This window comes from Taudactylus pleione, unplaced genomic scaffold (genome assembly GCF_031769625.1).
Source record: "Taudactylus pleione unplaced genomic scaffold, aTauple2 ptg001314l, whole genome shotgun sequence".
NCBI lineage: Eukaryota > Metazoa > Chordata > Amphibia > Anura > Myobatrachidae > Taudactylus > Taudactylus pleione.
The window spans coordinates 696607-716380 of NW_028285714.1; the positions used below are offsets into that span (position 1 = coordinate 696607).

The 19774-nt window shown below is 38.4% G+C and overlaps 1 protein-coding gene across 2 annotated transcripts in view; it reads left to right on the forward strand.

Moving 5' to 3' along the window:
- LDB3 (LIM domain binding 3) overlaps nt 1-11209 on the forward strand; it is a 201852-nt gene extending 190643 nt beyond the window's left edge. Inside the window, exons 19-21 of one of the 2 annotated variants that reach the window (XM_088463088.1) lie at nt 5668-5788; nt 8657-8772; nt 11047-11151. In XM_088463088.1, coding sequence (XP_088319214.1) covers nt 5668-5788; nt 8657-8772; nt 11047-11136 — 327 coding nt within the window. In that variant the 3' untranslated portion in view covers nt 11137-11151. Of the gene's footprint in view, nt 1-5667; nt 5789-8656; nt 8773-11046 lie in introns of both variants that reach the window. The other variant, XM_088463090.1, reaches the window with a different exon arrangement.
- The last annotated feature ends 8565 nt before the right edge of the window (nt 11210-19774 follow it).

Sequence of the window (19774 nt, forward strand, 5' to 3'; positions counted from 1 at the left end):
AAGATCTGTACCTAACGGCCAGGGACAACCAACTGAACAACAAAACCAGGCCTGTGGTCAATAACCCGGCATGCTGGGTGCCTGCGATTAGAATACTCGTGCCGGAATCCCGTCATCCTTCAGAATCCCGGCACCGGCATCCCGAAGGTAAGTAGCGGGGTTAGGGGGAGGGTTAGAGTAGGGGTTAGGAGAGGCAATAGAGGGAGGGTTATAGCTAGGCACTAAGGGGGGAGGGTTAGGTTTAGGGTGCAGGGAGAGGGAGTTAAGGTTTAGGCACCAGGGAGGGAAGGTTAGGGTATGGAGAGGGGGAGGGTTAGGATACTGACCGACAGGATGCCGGCATTGGGATTTTGACTACTGGGATCCCAAGCGCCGGCATCCCGTACCCAACCGCTATAAAACTACCAATGGTGTATTTAGATAAAATATCATGGATTTGCCTAGATGACTGTTTGAAAAACAAAACAAAATCATTGCTGATTTTTTTTTTATGTTTCCAAAACAACAATACTTTGCTTTTATACCACTAGGGCCTGATGCACAACCGCAGGCATTGCTAATACTTACGTAGTTGAGCCATTTTTTGCAACGGTGCATGCACGACAATTTGTATGGTGCATGCGCTACACAGAAGAGCATATACAATTTGGAGTGAGGTTTTCTCAGCAAAAAAATCATGTGTACCTCGCACCCAATTGTGGTATACCACTTACTGGTCCGTTGGTCTCCGGAGGTCTCCCCGGCTCCCGGTCATCTCCCCTCCATCTTTGTGTTGAGGAGGTTGTTTTTATCACAACGATTTCAGAAATTAGCCTTTTAGGGAGAGGTAAAGTAGAGAGGCCTAAAGTACCAACTAATAAGCTTCTGTCATTTTTCTATCACAGCCTGTAAAAAGACAGGTTGGTACTTTATCTCTCTCCAAGGTTTGATAAATCTTCCCCATATAATCTTATAGACAAGTCTAGAAAGTGGACACAGCTTTATATGCTTTAGGGCAAAGGTGGCCAGACTTTTGGACTCGGTGATGTACTTTTAAAGCTGAATACCTTTCATGATCTACTGAGCCTGAAAAAGGGGGCGTGGCATGCAGCAAGGGGTTTGGTGTCTGTCCAGCCGAAATCAAACATAGTATCCCCAATTCAAATTACGTCACACAGTAGCACAATCTTATTCACATTATACCACATAGTAGTGCTCCTTATTCACGTTATGACACACAGTAGTGCCCCTTGTACACAATGCCCACAGTAGTGCCCCTTATACAATGTCCACTGTAGTAATGCCCCTTATACAATGTCCACTGTAGTAATGCCCCTTTTGCAGTGCCCCCAGTAGTAGTGCCCCTTATGCAGTGTCCCCAGTAGTAGTGCCCCTTATGCAGTGTCCCCAGTAGTAGTGCCCCTTATGTAGTGCCCCCCAGTAGTAATGTCCCTTATGCAGTGCCCCCAGTAGTAGTGCCCCTTATGCAATGCCCCCAGTAGTAGTGCGCTTAATGCAGTGCCCCCTGTAGTTATGCCCCTTATGCAATGCCCCCTGTAGTTGTGCCCATTATGCAGTGCCCCCTGTATATGTGCCCCTTATGTATGCAGTGCCCCATGTAGCTTTGCCCTTTATGCAATGCCACCTGAATTAGAGGCCCTTATACAATGCCCCCTGTAGTTGTGCCTATTATGCAGTGCCCTGTTTTTGTGCCCCTTATGCAGTGCCCCCCATAGTTGTGCCCATTATGCAGTTCCCCCTGTAGTTGTGCCTCTTATGCAATGCCCCCAGTAGTGCCCTTTATGCAGTGCCACCAGTAGTGCCCCTTATGCTGTGCCCCCAATACTGGTGCCCCCTCCCAGTATAGAACTGCCCCCCACTCCCCTGTGCAGCACATATCTGTCTTCACGCTGGGCACCGCTCCATACCGTCATCCCGCTGTCACTTCCGCAGCCGCTGACTGGATTTAACTGGATCCAGCAGGCGCACAGGCTCCTCACATATGTGTCACCCGTGCATTGCATCACTGGGAACGCTGACCTCTGAAGCAATCAGAGGCTTCTTTAGCCTCTGGTCGCTTCAGAGACCAGCGTTCCCAGTTGATGTAGCAAGTTGGTTGCGATCTACAAGATGGAGGGGAGGCCACCGGGAGAAGGAGACCCCCAGACATGTAAGTATAACTTTTTTTTTTTTTTTCACACTGCGTTGGGTTTTCAGCTCTGAAAACCCTGCAACTATTTTTTTTTATTGGCTACCGCAGGTATTGGGTAGCACGCATACCCGCGGTATTCCAAAATCGGGTGCGAGGGGCTCAGGGTTTTTTACCTCACTAAACATCGCACCCAATTGAATATGCCACTTAGCGTATGTCCTAGATCAGTAAAAATGAAAAACAATGTTTCATATGCAACAGTTACAGGCGCAGAATTCAAGAAGAGATTTGGCATGTACGTGGCTACCACTGGGGCAAACAATCATTTTGTGCTGGTTTCAAGCTTTGAGAAAGTGCTTGAATACTCCCTTCAGTGTAGAAGAAAGCTCAATGCCATGTCTTAGGTCATATACTTCAGACAGTCTGTCCAGATAACACTCCCAAACTGTGAATAGACCCAACAGTGCATTACAAGGTCACAATGCACTACATTAGCTAGATTAGAAAAGGTCTGGCAGAACAACAGAAAAACAGCATGACCTTATCGTGCTTTACTCACTGCTGCATTAGAAGAGGAGTGACGAACACTTGGGAACTGTTTCTTGGAAATTATTCTTCTATGGATGCCTTTCTATCTATAAGATTAGAAATGAGTAAGCTAGGAGTAAATAGCATTGAGGAAAGCCGCAATCATGTTTGGCAAACAAAGATGAATTATCATTTCTGTCTTTGATACAGCTGGTGCCAGAAACAGACTGTTTATAGAAAATGAAGCCACTGGGTCCTATACTGTAGCTCTTTTCTATCTATATTGAAATAAGACAGGATGTGATTTGTCACTTACAATTACAACATGGGTAGAGCCCTCAAAATACTGTATAACTTTGATATTGTTACAATGGTGACCCATAAAGGGGTAATGGAATCTTGTAATTTCTTTACTGTTCTTATAAATGACAAATAAGCCATCTCATCAGGTCTTGCCATTGTTCCCAATTCATTCTTTAGTGCTATGACAAGTTATTCTGGGGAATTCTGTAGAACGTTCGTTACAACAATAATCAGGTGTACATATATTTCACATAGATTGGTAAGAGTACATTCTTGATGAGTTACATGGGCTTGGCCTATTTCCAAGGTTGCCTCCCAGTATCCTTGGAAGGGCACCTGTTACCTATCACTTGCTAGAAGCTAGAGCTAAATTGAAGGGGGCGACAAAATGTCATCTTCATACCAGTATTCTCTGAATTTAGGCAATTGTATTGTAATTGCTTGATGTTCTGTATCTAACAAAGCCACTACCCCATGACTGTAATATTAAGGATAGAGCTTCTGCCAACATAACTAGGCCACCACTATCTATCTTCTAGACTTATGGATGGGAATCTCAAGGGGCGGCCCTCAGCCTCGGGGTCATAGCGTTTAAAGGCAGAGATCTACTAGATGGGGCAAGTGGTTCTTATCTGCAATCAAATTCTATGTTTCAAGATCTCTTTGACTTTATACCACTTTGTTTACATCTTCTGTAAATGGTTTAGCCTTGTACATCAAATTGGTCTGTGGAGCATATACCTGTACTTCTTGGCAACGCCACAGGTCTTCCGTCCATCTCTTCGAGGTTCTGGTTCAATATAACTGGGCCCATCATCAGGCTTGTGATCTGTTCTTCTTTCATTTTTCAGATTCTTTACCATGATAGCCCAATCAGTAAGTTGCTCTTGTAACGCATGGAATGGATCTCTAACTAGTTTTTGAACATTCTGGCCTTCTAATAATTCTGGAGGGAATCAAGCTGATGTGGGTTTGAATACCACAGCAACTCTGAAAACACAATGTCTGAAGTTGAACTGGTTCCAGACATTTAAATGAGGATCTTTTTAAGTCTAAGAGCCAGGTGCTGAGCCTCATTGGAATCCATTTTTTGCATAGCTTGGAAGGCTTCTTGTAAACTAGGGCATATTCACAAATCGATTCTCCCAGATATTGTCTTCTGGAATAAAAGCATATTTTCTATTCTGGCACAGTTCTTTGATCAAAGATTGTGGTTAATCTTTCTGGTACCTACTCAACACCTTTGCTTTAATTTGCGGGCCAGTAATTTACTTCTGCTATGGCTCACCCTTTCATCTGTCCTTTCAAGATCTTCATCTACTACTGCTAAGCCAGGTAATACAGATAGAATGTAGACCAGATCCTCTCCTTGAATTCAAACAAAATAAAGGAATTTACACCTTTACATCATCTACATCTACATTTACATCTACACCTATCACTGTCACTACTATATCTATTGTTTTGTGAATTTAACAGCAACGTGCATTCAACTCAAGTTGTTATTACAGTATGTCTAGATTATATACACCATGGCTCTTGAACGCCCCAGTCACCCAAAGCACACCTCTGCACTCTTGCTCAAGTCAACACACAAGCTCAGAAGAGGCACACTCTTTTCAAAAGCAAGGGACACTGGAGGCTATAATGACAACCCTGTGCCCCTACCTAAGTTTTTGCTATGAGGCATGGTGATGCACTGTTAGGTGAATAGCAATGTGTAATCCTAGTTTAGTATTCCCCACCATTGAATACTAACCATTCTTCACACTACCCCTGACAATTCCCTCTTAATTACAGGGAATGCCTTTCTAAGTGGTCAATTCCAAACCTGATTGCCTGTATTCTAGTGAGGAGATAATACATTGCTTCTTACAGAGCTGCAGTGGAATGTCAAGTTAACATTGATCAATGTTTTTTTTTACCTTTGTGGTTTATATCTGAGAATGTAATTTAGTGGTCTTTTAATGTACAACAGACTTTTGAAAACAAATTGTAAAGTCAATTTAACCCATTCAATTGTCAATATGTTAAATGCATTGTGTAGCTGCTAATTCAACCTTTTGAAAAAAAGGGATCTTTAACAGGTTTAAAATGAAAATCGTATTTTTTTATTTTTTTTTAAGTTTGTCTTACTACGTTATTGTAATGCAAGAATCCATAGGGCTAATGCAGAGGTTTATGCGTCTGCAGGCGACAACCTGTGCCACCCGTTGAATATATGCTAGCAACTATTATCATTAGTATTGGCACTTGCACCAACAAAAATATGATGGAGAGATGCAAAAATATGCAAATTCACATATGGGCATATGCTGCATGCAAAAATTCACCGTTTGCATCCACGAACAGAGATCCGTCCAACTCAGAATCAGCCCTTAAGGCTGAACATCCAACCTGTGCTCAGTTTACCAACGCTTGTTGATAAAGGGTCAACCATTCAGATCTGCCTGTGTATAGGACACTTTTAGGCAGAACATCAGAGTCTCCAACCACAAGTTCCCCCAGTACTAAGACATTTATAGTTATAGATCTTAGTTTGGGAGCACACACAGTGATTTGAGGACTGTTTGCTCTAAAACGGCTAAATTAGTCTGGCAAGTCGTGGCGTGTGGCAGCTTTAGAAATAGAAATTGGAGTGTGATGTGTTATTTTCTTCAGCTGGTTGTGATTGAGACTAATCTCTTATAATTCTCTCTTTACAGGAAGTGATGCATGCCCTAAGACAGACTTGGCACACTACCTGCTTTGTCTGTGCCGCCTGTAGGAAGCCATTTGGTAATAGTCTCTTCCATATGGAGGATGGAGAGCCATACTGTGAGAAAGGTAAGGTTGACAAAAAACCATTGCAAAGCCCTCAGGCTCATTAAACGTTATCGATTTGTAATCTGTGCATTTAAAAAATAAATATATTTGGTTTATAGAAAAACTGTTTAAAAATATATTTTTTGTTCTAAGCAGTTTAATATACATTTTAGATCAGGATTAGTAGCCGAGAATTTTAAAGTAAAATGGTTTCTTGTACAGCCAAGAGAAAGGCTACAGCTAAAACAGTGGATTATCTATTATATAAGCAGCTAATGTGTCAGTCTAGCTGTTGAGCAGCAGGAGCTGGAGGGAGGCCCTGCCCCAACCTCTCCTCACAGCTTTCACTCTCTGCCTGACGGACACAGCCTCACTTCTCCCACCCCCACCAGAGGAAAAGGTCTCTATCTGGGCTCATTCTCCCCCCCCCCCTTTGTATCCTGGGAGAAGGACTGAATCCAGGTGCCCCTACCCACCACACAGTGGGAGAAGCCAAACTGTTCCCCCCAAACACACAAACAATTGCCCCAAACCATCCCATAATGAAAGACATACTTCATGTCTCTATGCCACAATTCATATTACCAGCCCATTATATAATACCATACACTATATGTCACACCACCAGTCACTGTGTGTCCATCATTATGTCACTATTTACTGTATCAATACTGCTGACACGCGCAGTCAGACACATTATTTCCTTTATTATATGTCCGGTATACTATTTACTGTGCCAGCTGACTCACACATGACATGACAATGTCAGACACATCACAAATTGCATTCACTCCAATTGGATTGACCCTCTCCCCTTCCAACCACTGGTCTAATCAGAAGAACCTATATATGCTATTAAGCAAGTTAGCATGAAAGCAGGGAGTGACTCCTCCTCATGGCATCTGTGGCTGAACCAACCGGGAACCTTTTTGTTGCTGATTACTATGTGCTGCTCAAGACTGGCAGTGGTGGTTCTAGGGAAAGGGCGATCATTTTGTACTGATCTTTCCAGGACTGATGCAGTGGGTCTCATGACAGTGGCATGGGAAATGCGTTTACTCCTATGTATAAGCGGAGTTGATTATTAGTTTTCAATGCTTTCCCATCACTGTTGGATTATTGTATTTATTTGAATTCTAGCACAGATGCCCCTTGTCTCATACAGCAGTGACAGGGAACCAATAAAGGTAAGTGATCAGTTCCTGAAGAGAAGCAGGTTTGATGTGAAAGTCAATAGTTCCTTCCCTGTCACTACTGGATGAGTATTGGTTTTATACTACTATTTGTTTTTATAGCTGCCTAATTTTTACTATGATTTACTATTAATTTATCATTGTGGCAGTTCAGTAATGCTCAGTTATGTGAAAGTCCAGCTGAAACATACATTCAGTATGTCCGGCAGCTAATTGATAACTCCGCATGGGGAAATACTATTCAGTTAAATAGCATTTTCCTCACACGGTAAACCAGGGGTTGACACACGTTAATCCATTGATTCCACGTAAAGTGCAGAATCAGTGGGTTTTCCCTGCGCGTTAATCCCCATGGGTGCCTTTTCTCACTGACTATTCCTTGCAGCTCCTGAAGCTGTGAGGAAACGTCCACCTCTAAGTATTAATCCCGTGGCTAATTGGATTTCCCCCAAAATGTACTAAATGACAAATTAAGTTTTATACCCTTTAAACATTCTTTAAAACAGGTATGCATAACATTGACAATTTTAATATAAACAAATTGTAAATTAGCACATTTTTGAACCCTTGACATAAAACAAAAATGTCCCCTAAACTGATCCATGAGAATATCTCAATTCTAGCCATGATAATTCCTTACTATGATTAGAATAATAATACTCTTATTTTATTTTATCATGTTTGTTTTGCAGCTGGTAGAAATATGCAAAAGGAAGTAAAAATTCACTGGCTGTTGCATTTGTTTTATTTAACTATTTTTGTATGTAAAAGGAAATGTTCCGTGCAAAACAAAGTCTAGTTTTGTTAAAAACAAAAATCATGGGGGTGAAGATAAGTACATAAAGTATAACAATAGTACTACAATAAACCATGTTTGCTACCGCACACCACCTAAATGTAAGGCCCTTTGTGAAATAGAGCTGACTCGCCAATTGTTATTTTTATGCATTCTTGTCACTTTGGGCCTGATGCAGAGGTGCACACAATTCAAATGGAATGTCAATGGACTCCAAAAAGTATACAGGTTGAGTCTCCCATATCCAAATATTCCGAAATACGGAATATTCTGAAATACAGAATAGTTTTAGCATGACTGAAAAAGTGAGACATTTGCTTTCTGATGGTTCAATGTACACAAACTTAGTTTAAAGCACAAATTATTAAAAATATTGTATAAAATAACCTTCAGGCTGTGTGTATAAGGTGTATATGAAACATAAATTCATTTTATGTATGTACACAAACTTTTTTTGATGCACAAAATTATTAAAAATATAGTATAAAATTACCTTCAGACTATGTGTATAAGGTGTATATAATACATAAATGCATTATGTGTTTAGATTTGTGTCCCATTCCCAAGATATTTCATTATTTGATGCAAATATTCCAAAATATGGAATATTCCGATATCCAAAATACCCCTGGTCCCAAGCATTTTGGATATGGGAGACTCAACCTGTATTTAGTTTGGTAAGAAATTCACAGATTGGTGATTACAGCCCACTTATAATACTTACCACCATGTAAGGTAATTAAATAAACCTTCTAGAAATCAATTGTTCCATAGTATCTGAAACCTTCTAAGATAAAACACTCTGATGGATGAAAAAAAAATATAAAATGTAATATAACAATACTCAGAATAAATCAATTATAGATGGATTGGTTTTTAGCTAAGCTTTGTGTTTTGCAGATTACGTTGCCTTGTTTAGTACAAAATGCCATGGATGTGATTTTCCTGTTGAGGCTGGAGACAAGTTCATTGAGGCTCTTGGCCACACCTGGCACGATACCTGCTTCATCTGTGCTGTGAGTATCCCTTTACACTTGTAACATCATCATGAGCACATCAAGCAGCGTTTTTTTGCAAGCTGATGCTTATCTAAGTTTAAAGGGGCACGAATATTAAGTGCAAAACATGCCAGGCTTTGCATTTATTATTAGTGACACTTTAAATATTGAGGTCAAACCCGCCAAGAAGCGTCAGCTTGCAAAAACCACTGCTTTGTAATTATACTCAGGGCCGGATTGAGTGCCACATGGGCCTGGAGCAGAAAATGACCAAGGGCCTATTATGATAAGCAGAGGAGGCATGGCCAGTGCCATGTGGGCGTGTACACCTCTATACTCTCAGCCCCAATGTTCCCGCTAATTATGTAAAAGGAAAAAAATGCTTCATTTTGTGAGGTAAATAGAAGTACATTGTTACTACTATATGATTTATGGCTGGCCGTGTGGAGAGCAGATGGCCAGTCATCATGTTGTCATGACAATGGGCCTACTTTTACGTGGAGGCCTGGAGCTGTAGCTCCATCCGCCCCATTGTTAATATGGCCCTGATTATACTCCCATGTCTGAGCCATCCTGTTATTCCACAATCTATGTCATAGAACACTGTACCACATTTGTGATACAAGACTAGACATGGAATGCTTTCCTACCCATGTAGATGCTAGGCTGCCATGTGAAAACACCTACTTAGTAGGCCTGCCACTTTATACCTGCACCGCTCCCATCTAGGCACACTTATTCATGTAACTTATATTATGGTATACCTTTTTTAATATAGATTTATACTTGTCCATACTTATTGTGCACTATATGCAACATGATGGAGCGATAACAGGAAAGAAATACTGATTATCAACAGCTCCAAGAGGTATATATAATATATGGTGGCATTTCAGTACCTAGAATCTCACGGAATTCGTCTGGGGGTTGAGCTTTCAGTTTTGTGGCTCCAACCTTTTGGAACTCACTTCCCCGCACAGTTCGAGAGGCCTCCACTCTAGAATCCTTCAAAACTAGACTCAAGACTCACATATTCCCCCAAGCATTTCACTAATCCCTTGCTTAAGCTTATTTTGTATTTTGTACTGTAAATGTAAAGCACTTTGAGTCCTTTAGGAGAAAAGCGCTATATAAATAAAATAATTATTATTGTTATTATTATTATTATTATTATTATTATTATTATTATTTCAAAGCCCGTCATTGCTGGTGGTTTGCCCACAAGATTTAAAACAGCAATAACATTAAATGCAAAAACAGACAGATGAGGACCTGTTTTTTAGACAATCAGCCTTGGCTTAAAAGCCTAGTGCTGGTTATCAACTTACAGGGAAACCCTACATAATTTTTTTCACAATATCATAAAATATATACATACAGTGTATATATGTGTATAAATATTTATGTATATAAATATATATATATCTATAAAACAGCACACTTCAGCGCAATATGTCCCAACAATGTCCAGATATTTCTTCCAAATATATATCGCAGCTCAATCCCCAAAGGCCTCTTGCCAGAAGGATCATAATTTCTAAGGATGCAAACAATATGGAGAGCGCAGACGTGAGCGTTATCAGCCTCCGTCGGCTCATAGATCTCCACAGCCGTCAATGACTTAGTCAGGGTGTGTCTGACGAAGTCATCGATGAAAAGCGTTGGCCGTGGCCAGCTTACGTGAGACATTGTCACGTCAATAGCTCTTTCCAGAGGCAGCGGTACTCCGGGTGTACTTACAACGGCTGTGGAGATCTGAGCTAACGGGGGCTGATAACCGGGCTATGTGTGAAGTCTTTTACTCTGATGTATGTGAGCATTATTACAAGTAAAGTTGTTTTTATACTATTCTCATGACTGCGCTCTCCATATTGTTTGCATATATATATATATATATATATATATATATATATATATATATATTAGGGGTGTGCGGGTTCGGTTTTACTCGGATTTACTCGGATCTTTAAACGGCATTTTATTGGCAATCGCCTATCATGTGTTTTGGATAGCCAATATAATAAATCCGAATTTGCGGTAAAGTGGCGATAAGAACCGAGTAAATCCGAGTAAAACCGAGCCTGCACATCCCTAATATATATATATATATAATATATATATATATATATATATATATACACACACACACACACACACACACAGATCATAGGATAACTACTACTGACTTTAAGGGAAAAAAGCAGCACATAAATCACAACACAGATAAATGGGACATCATATACCCTCTACTATTATGCAAATAATAAAATTCCTAATTGTCTTGGGTTCCAGGTTTGTCACGTGAATTTGGAGGGCCAGCCTTTTTACTCCAAAAAGGATAAGCCTCTGTGCAAGAAACATGCCCACGCCATCAACGTTTAAAGAGCGTCAATGGATCTGAAGCTGGAGACAAGCAGTTAAAAAATGGAAAAAAAAATCACATTGTTTATTTTTAACTCGTTGCACAACATAGTGCAACTAAATCACTTGTTTTACATATGTATGCAAAGAACACCTCAGTGCATCTAAATCAGTTTATATAGAAATCAATGCAGAGTGCATGCAAAGAAAAAAGTTACCATTTTAATACTGTAACTTTGTGCCTAATTGTGATGTTTTTGTTAGGCAAGAGCATTACTTTAAATATGCACCAAGACCTTAAACAGATGGATATATTCCACATTGTGAGAGTGCCATCCTTGCAATTTAATACTGGCCATTGCTGGTTTATTAGCTCAGCAGAAGTTTAGCTTTTGATGACAAGTATTTTATTTTTATTTATTAACAGTTTCTTATATAGCGCAGCATATTCCGTTGCGCTTTACAATTATAAACATCAATAGAATAAAACTGGGTAATAACAGACAGATATATAGGTAGGAATGCCCTGCTCGCAAGCTTACAATCTATAGATAGAAAATGTTACAGAAATTATACAAGGATCTAACACTGATTATATTAAGTGTCAAACACAAGACCGAGTCTAGGCCACAATTTAATGCAGTGATACTGTTTACATGAGAACACTTTTACGTCCGTTCTCTGTAGCATCATCTCTCCTTCTCAAGGTGTGGGGTCCAAAAGTGACAGCAATTATTTAAAGTGTGTTAAAACTCTGTTACTAAAACATTACAAGACCTTTGTATATAGCTTCTGACCAATACATAGAAATGTTACCTCTTTGACGCCAGAGGGGTTTATTAAACACTCAGCATTTGAGTTTGAAGCAGCCTTGCATAAGTATTTGGACAGGTTATTGTTCTGACAGTGCTCCCAGGAGATTGAACGCAGAGCTGCAGTCCTAGCAGAAAAATAAGCAGAGTGCCAAGCAACCAGATGTATGGTATTTTTAGAGCCGCTGTGGATAGTGTTTTAAAATAAATGAAGTGCATCTTCGCCAAAAAAGGAAGTGCTGCTCACTGTTTATACCATGGTCCCGCAGCACCTTTCTAAGCATACAGGGAATTGGGAAATACAGAATCTGTTTGCCAGAATAGAATAGTCCTAGTTAAAAAAAAAGAAAACAATTGGATGATGCTCATTACAAAAAGAGTAGAATGCTCTGATTATTAGTATGATTGTGGACATACGGATGGGATAACACAGACTGTAGAATGATTGTCCATTTCTAAATCCATCATCTATCCCCACATGTCTCTGAAAATGGGTTCAGACCATTTCAGATTGGGTTTGTGTAAATTGAAAGACTTTCGACTGTCTCTGCCATGTAGTGTACCAGTTTGCATGTTTTCAGTATTCCTTTAAAAGAAAAAACTTACACCTTGTATGTGATCCGTTAACCATTCCATGTTTGTCAACTTCTGCCCAGATGATCGATTCACATGAGGCCGTTAATATTTGCCTTTGCGCAATGCCACTGCGAGCCAATCACAAACAGCCACACTAAGCTCTCCTGTCCTGTCTTCAAGTGACACCACCTCTGATAAAGATATTTGCATTCTGGCCAATATTAATACAGGAAATATTTTATATGACTTGGGTGCCTGGTTCATTATACAAACTATACTTTTGTTAGTGACACAGCCATAGATATATGAAAAATAGTGTTTCTGATTTTACTATATGACATAATTTTCTGGACTGTTAAGTGTATGTGAATAATCTCCCACTTTAGATTAGGTCTGATCAAAGAAAGTATTTGGGGGCTCATTCAGCTAGGGAATAACACATGTATATTGTGTACATGGTGTCGTGAAGTGTAGGAGTATTTCTATATGGGAATCTATAAATATTGGGGAAATATAAAAGGTGCAGACCAAAAAACATAAGTGTTAAGATTAACTAGGAAAAAAGGTTTGGCGTGAAACATGTTATGATGGGTATGTAAAATAAAAACAATATATTTGTATGGAATGGAGCAACATTGCTGTGCCTAAACAAAACATCACATCTGAGAAATTAAATGTATTACATGGTTTCAAGTAAATAAGTGATCATACTTTAGTGATGAAAGGTGCATCTCTCCCATAGGAACGATGCATGGCTAATTGCCAGATGTTCTACATATATATAGGTATATATACATAATATAAGTGTGTTCTTGTGTGTGTAAATCATGGGTAGATTTGCTGTGGTTGGGTGGATTTGCAACAAGTTAAGCCAGTGGCTTCTTAGAATATTTATTTCTGGAACAGCTGAAACTCCATTGTTTTATATTTTCTGAAAATAGCATGTTGTCAGATACTAGAGATTCTAAAAGTACTTTATTATATATAGCTTGTGTACCATTATTAATTTATCTTTATTGGTGAGACTAAATAAAATATAATACTGTTGCCATACCACAGTTACACTCAGGCAAACCATTCATTAAATAATCAATGATCACCCCATTTAAAATGTCACAGGAAGGTTAGACCAAAACATTCCGTTTCTTTGTATCAAATGGGGTGTTATTTAAAGTTAACCAACGTGAGGGTTGTGCTAGGATGTTAAAAGCGTTAAAATCACCCTTTGGCTCTTCTAACCAGTTACACTTATTTACTTTTTAGCAGTTGGAGAATAGAAAATGATGGCAATATATTTATACATTTCCTATATTTTTTTAACAATGGAATATGAGCTTTTATTCTTTTCTCTGAGACACAGGTAGAAGCTGGTCAGTGATGCCCGAGATGTAAATGATTTTCATTAATGGCTACATTTTTCATATTGTAGTATATCTAAGCTTGTCCTGATATAGAGCATTGTAAGGTTTTGTGGATGTACTATTTGTATCAAGAATTAGCACAAATTAATTTATGTCACACAGGCGCTTTGACCATTACCATTTTTCCAGCTAGAAAAGAGTTAGCTGTCATAAGAACTAAGGACTTGATTCTGAGGTTGACGCTATTCTGATTTTTCGCAGTTGGACAATATTTAGTACTGCACATGTGTGTAATGGTTTATCAATGGCGGCTGTAGTGAGTATTGGAACGCAGAGTGATAGATATGGTGCTTTTATGGTAGACAACAGTGACTGGCTAGCCAAATATGGGTATGTCTTGAGTGTTTTTTGGGCATCTGTTTCTTTGTATGTAGTTGCACTGGCACTGGCGGCCTATTTCTAACTGACATTCTAAGAAGCCATAGGGATGCTCAGAAGTTCAATGTTTTGACTGATGTGTGACCCATGGTGCATCTTCATATGTAGAAGGTTGGCTTCTCTGTACAAATTACAGTGGCTGTGGTATTAGCATAAATTCTCACTACCGCTGCTTACGAAGATGCAGCGGCAACGGGTTTAGCATCACCCTCTGAATCAGGCCCTAAATCACTCCCATGCTGAAAGTGCAATAATTAAGCTCAGAAAATAAGTTACATGCAACATTGTTAAAAAGTAGCTGTACCCGTGTGAAAGGAGAGTAATGTTCTCAATGCATCTCACCCTGTCACCAAGGGAGCGAGTATGCACTATGAAAATGTGAACATTTCTAGCTGTAAAAGTTCAATCATTCAAAGCAGCCTTAAAGCTACCCTCTTACTGTTTTATTACTATAAAACAGAGATTTGGGGATTTCAATTATCAGTATACCGAATTGATTATAGTATAGGATGCTTCTAAAAATGAATGGGCACACATTATTTAGAGCCCTTTAGTTAAATATAACTGGCAAAAATATATATATTTCTGCTTCTTTTGTTCGGCAAATAGTCATTATTTAGCATTTTACATGTGTTGTGTTTATCCTATTTACATCAAATATCCTTTGATTTTAAACACTATTTAGGAGAGCATGGCTGGGTTTGACCCACCTATTTTGGGAAACCTGTATTGCTTTAACCCTAATTGCTTTAATATAGTTTGTACTTTATTAATAGCCTTGTGTGGTAGTTGGGGCTAATTGCACTGCATTACTATAATCTAGCACTTAATTGCTTTATCAAGTATGGGTAGGGATAAAATCGATTGTTATTAATATTAACATTGTTTACCAAGGCAGGTAATTGTGTAACTCTTTTTCCTAACTTTTTTAATATGGTTTCTTGTGTAACTAATGTGATTTTTAGCCACAACTTTTTCTGTAACTAAATGAAGAATGCTCTAACAATATTTATGTAAAGGAAACTAGAACACATGGTGATTTCTAGCATTTAGTGGTTTGGGTGATTAGATTTCTGTTGTAGTTAGTTACTTATAGATTTAAAGATTGCAGTAAATATTTGTTTTTGTTTTATTTAATTATATGTGTGAATATTAATGGTAATGAGTTTTTGTGAAGTAATTTTAATATTGTGGGATAGCCGGAGTAATTGTAAGATTCACCATAGCTGTTATGCTTCGAAGTTGAAGTGGTTTTTGTACCTGTCCACTGCAGATTACATGTGTTCACAACTGGTGCATATCCATCGAGTTCACTAAGCCTGAGTACTGATTGATCGGATCTGTGCCCAATCTGGCCACACATTTTGGTTACAAAATTGGACTTCTTTGGCTACTCTCAAGCTGATTGACTGGATCAAATGTCTAGTTATAGTGTCTAGGTGTGCCAATGACCACACATATGGCAGATGAATAGGATTTTTAGGCAGTTCCAAACACCCCTGGTTCTCGAATAAAGTTGCCAAAATTGTCAGCCTAAACCACTGCATGAATGGACATTTAAAAGACATTTGTTAAAAGGAAGTTTAGATGACATGGAATTAAAGGACACTATCATGAAATTTGTGGATAAATATTCAATATTTTGCAGAGGTCTACAAATCACCATGAGCGATTTCATATAAACATAGTGAATACGTATATTTTGACATTTTATTTCAGTAGTCTTACTGCTTGCCAGGCTACTCAGCTTTCCGGCTCCCACATATACCTATTTATGCTTCTGTTGTTTGGCAGATAATCATTATTTAGCATGGGTTAATAACAATATATATATAAAAGGTGGTTTAAAATATAGAAAATAAAAGAAAAAAAGTGAAAAATTTAAGAAAAATGGAAAAATGTTTTATTATAGTAATAAACATTGTTTTCCTGTGGGCAGCCCACAAAATGCCACAGTGAGATGGTGATAGCAATTGGAGGGTAATGATGGTACTGCTGTTGCCCAGACTAAAGAGGCTTTACCATACTTTGCAGGAGGCAGAATCGTGGGTGAAGGATACTGCTGGCAATCGCCAGGGATAGTCATCATCAGTAAGGAGGTTCTATTCACTAGGTAGAAGCACTAAATCCTGCAAAAATGCAATGATACATAGACCCCTAAAACTTTTGTATACTTCTTTTGTATAAGCAAACTTGTATTTTAAGGTTATTAGTCCTCTAACACCAATATGAGCTGTACTTTTATAGCTGTTGCAGCAATCCTTGAATTTCTTACAAATTACAAGAGGTATATTTACTAAAGTGATGGTTTTATAGAAGTGGAGATGTTGCCCATAGCAACCACTCAGATTAAACTTATCATTTATCTAGCACCTCCTAGAAGATAATGGCTAGAATCTGATTGGTTGCTATGGGCAACATCTCCACTTCTATAAACCCGCACTTTAATAAATATACCCCCAAGAATCAATTTCAATATGTATTCAGGTCTCTAGTCCTCAGGAAAGTGATAGACTTGAATGTAACAAAATGTTTGCTCGGACACAGATAAGATAACAAGTTGCAGTGATTATTACTTGTATTGTAACAAGGATCTCTACTTGTTTGTTTCTGAAGAACAGGCTGAAACAAAAAGCTGAAACAACTGACAATACTGCATACTGCAGCAGCTTGGGTTGCACAAGTCTCACCCTGTTGTTCAATAGTGTAAAGGTGCTTAGTAAGTTAATATAGGTAGCAGTGTTTAAAATATTTATTTACATTTGTTTTATTTTTCGGAAGGAGCGGGTTATATTAATATATTATATGCAGTACTTGGGTTGTCGTTTCAAACATGTTGAATGGGATAAATATTAGAAGAATAAATAAGAAGCAAAACACTTTCTCCAAATGCTATTATTCAGCAAGTCTCCTGGGACTGAAATGACTGTGACAGCCTTATACAATACGATATAAAACTATACAGTACTAGTTCTAACGCAGCATTTCACGAAATACAACAAGGCATTCTCCTCTTTCTCCATCACTATCATTAATAAGAGTAGATGCCTTCATATGGGATAACACACAAGCTACTTGCTGCAGGGATAAAATTGATGTTTTACATCCATTACAATTTATGAGCTATATAATACTGATTTTATTCCTCCATTACAGGTGAAGAGTGAGTTAATGACATGGTGTAAAAGTGAATAATATGTGCAACCTAGAGCAAGAACCATTCGCTTAAGTTATTCTTTGACCATCAGCGTAGTTTAATAGACTTTGAGAATAAATATTAAATGTTTTAAAATAACTCCCATGTTTATGCTATAAGAAAAAATATTTCATTTAACAAAATGTTTTTTAGACTCTTATTTGGATATAAATTGTTATATGTTACTTTGAAAACAGATGTATATTTATTTCCATTGATGTTAAGGCAGCCACGCAAAGCCCAATGTTGCCTATTCTAAGCCTCATACTGTATAGAGAAGCCAAATGATATCACTTCTGGCCTAAGTAGGGGGAAATAGTGCCGTTGGAGAATGACCACAAACAGACCAAGCAATCAGACCATTGTAGACTGATTGATTTTGAGTCACGGTAGGCTTCCGCAGAGCATTTACCTACAGTAAATGCATTAAAGAGAAAGCAACACATCAGATTGCTAGTAAAACACAAAGTGGGATATTGGAAATAGATTTTATCTTCAGACCCATTTACATTTACTGCACTAGCAATAAAAACAATAGTAAAACCCTTAAAACTAATGACAATAGGTAAAAAGCCTTATGGATGCTTGCATCATTGACTGGCTAATTAAACCCATTGTGCTCATGTTGTGGGTCAGGGAAGGATAGTAAATGTTTGTAGAGTTAAACTTACAAGTATTATCAATATTACAATTGCTGATTCCTACTCCAAAACAACATTATCACAAATGAACAAATTAGCGAGGTAAGGGCCTCATTTACTAACGAGTTTTATCACCAAAACGAGTGATAAATGTCACTCTGTATGATAAATGGTGCTCCAGCCAATCAGCTCCCAACTGTCAACTGTTAGAAAAATGACAATGGGAGCTGATTGGCTGGAGCCCCATTTATCATACACAGTGACATTTATCACTCGTTTTGGTGATAAAACACATTAGTAAATGGAGACCTAAGTCTAGAAACAGTCACATGTTTTGGGGTAGATACTCATAGGTTAGGCCTGTTGAAGAATGGCTTATATAATGTTTTGAAGCAGAATCTATGTCTGAATTTAGTATACTACCAATGTTTCAATAGTTATGTTCTTTCTTGGCACTGTATTTGCTTAGCCTCATAATTGTTTCTGTTGAGGAACGGCTATACAGTTATATGTGACATTGACTCACAAAGGAAGTAGGGAGTTACCATATTTGGGGGAGATGTATCAGGCCATGGAGAGAGATTAAAAAAAGTACCAACCAATCAGCTCCTATCATTTTTCAAACACAGCCTGTAAAGTGGCAGTAAGGAGCTGATTGGTTGGTACTTTAACTCTCAATTTTATCTCTCTCCAAGTCTTGATACATAACCCCTTTTAGTTTGATCTCGAAGACCTTAGACAACAAATGCCAATGACCACTACACCATGGTCAACCCAACTAAAGCATCAACCATAACATTGATCACTTAACAAAATTATAATCTTTAGGGCATAGTAAACGATAATGGCAATATCTATATGTCATTTCTTATTACATATCTATAGAATGAGTGTACTTTTGCATGTAGTTTGAATGCTAAGTAGCCATGTTTTTCACCAAAACATTGCCTTTACACTGCCAAGTGCTCTTGCTTTTATATATCTTTTTTTAATGTTATCAGCAGTATTACAAAAGTAATGTGTGAACGTATAACGCATGTATTTGCTTTTGTAAAAATAAATATCCAGTAAACATGTCTGTGATGGAATACACTGAATCAAAAATAAAAGTGTTTTGCTGTTGTGTTATGTCTACTTGTCTCATATTAATACAAACTACTGATAAACTTTGATAAATACATCAGATCCATATTGAGAGACTTGTTTAAGAAAGTCTTTGGCTGAGAAACACAAACAGATTGCATAAGCATGTGGCTGAGCGTCAGCTGTTGCTTGGATGACAGATCAAAAGTAAATTCTATTCTCTCTCCCCTGCAAGTGGGCAGCAAATATAGTGTAAAACGTGTCACTTCACAATGCAGCATCATCTGCTTCCTTTATCACAGTGCCACCTCCTTCCTAGCTTTAGCTACAAGATTTAGGGGTCTATGTACTATGCAGTGTTAGGAGACAGAATGAAAAGTGATAAGTCAGTGATAAGGTGCCAGCCAATCAGCTCCCAACTGTCATCTCACAGGCTGTGTTTGAAAAATGACAGTTGGGAGCTGATTGACTGGCACCTTATCACTTTCTTATCACTTTTCACTCTGTCTCCTAACACTGCTTAGTAACTAGACCCCATAGGCAGTTCATACA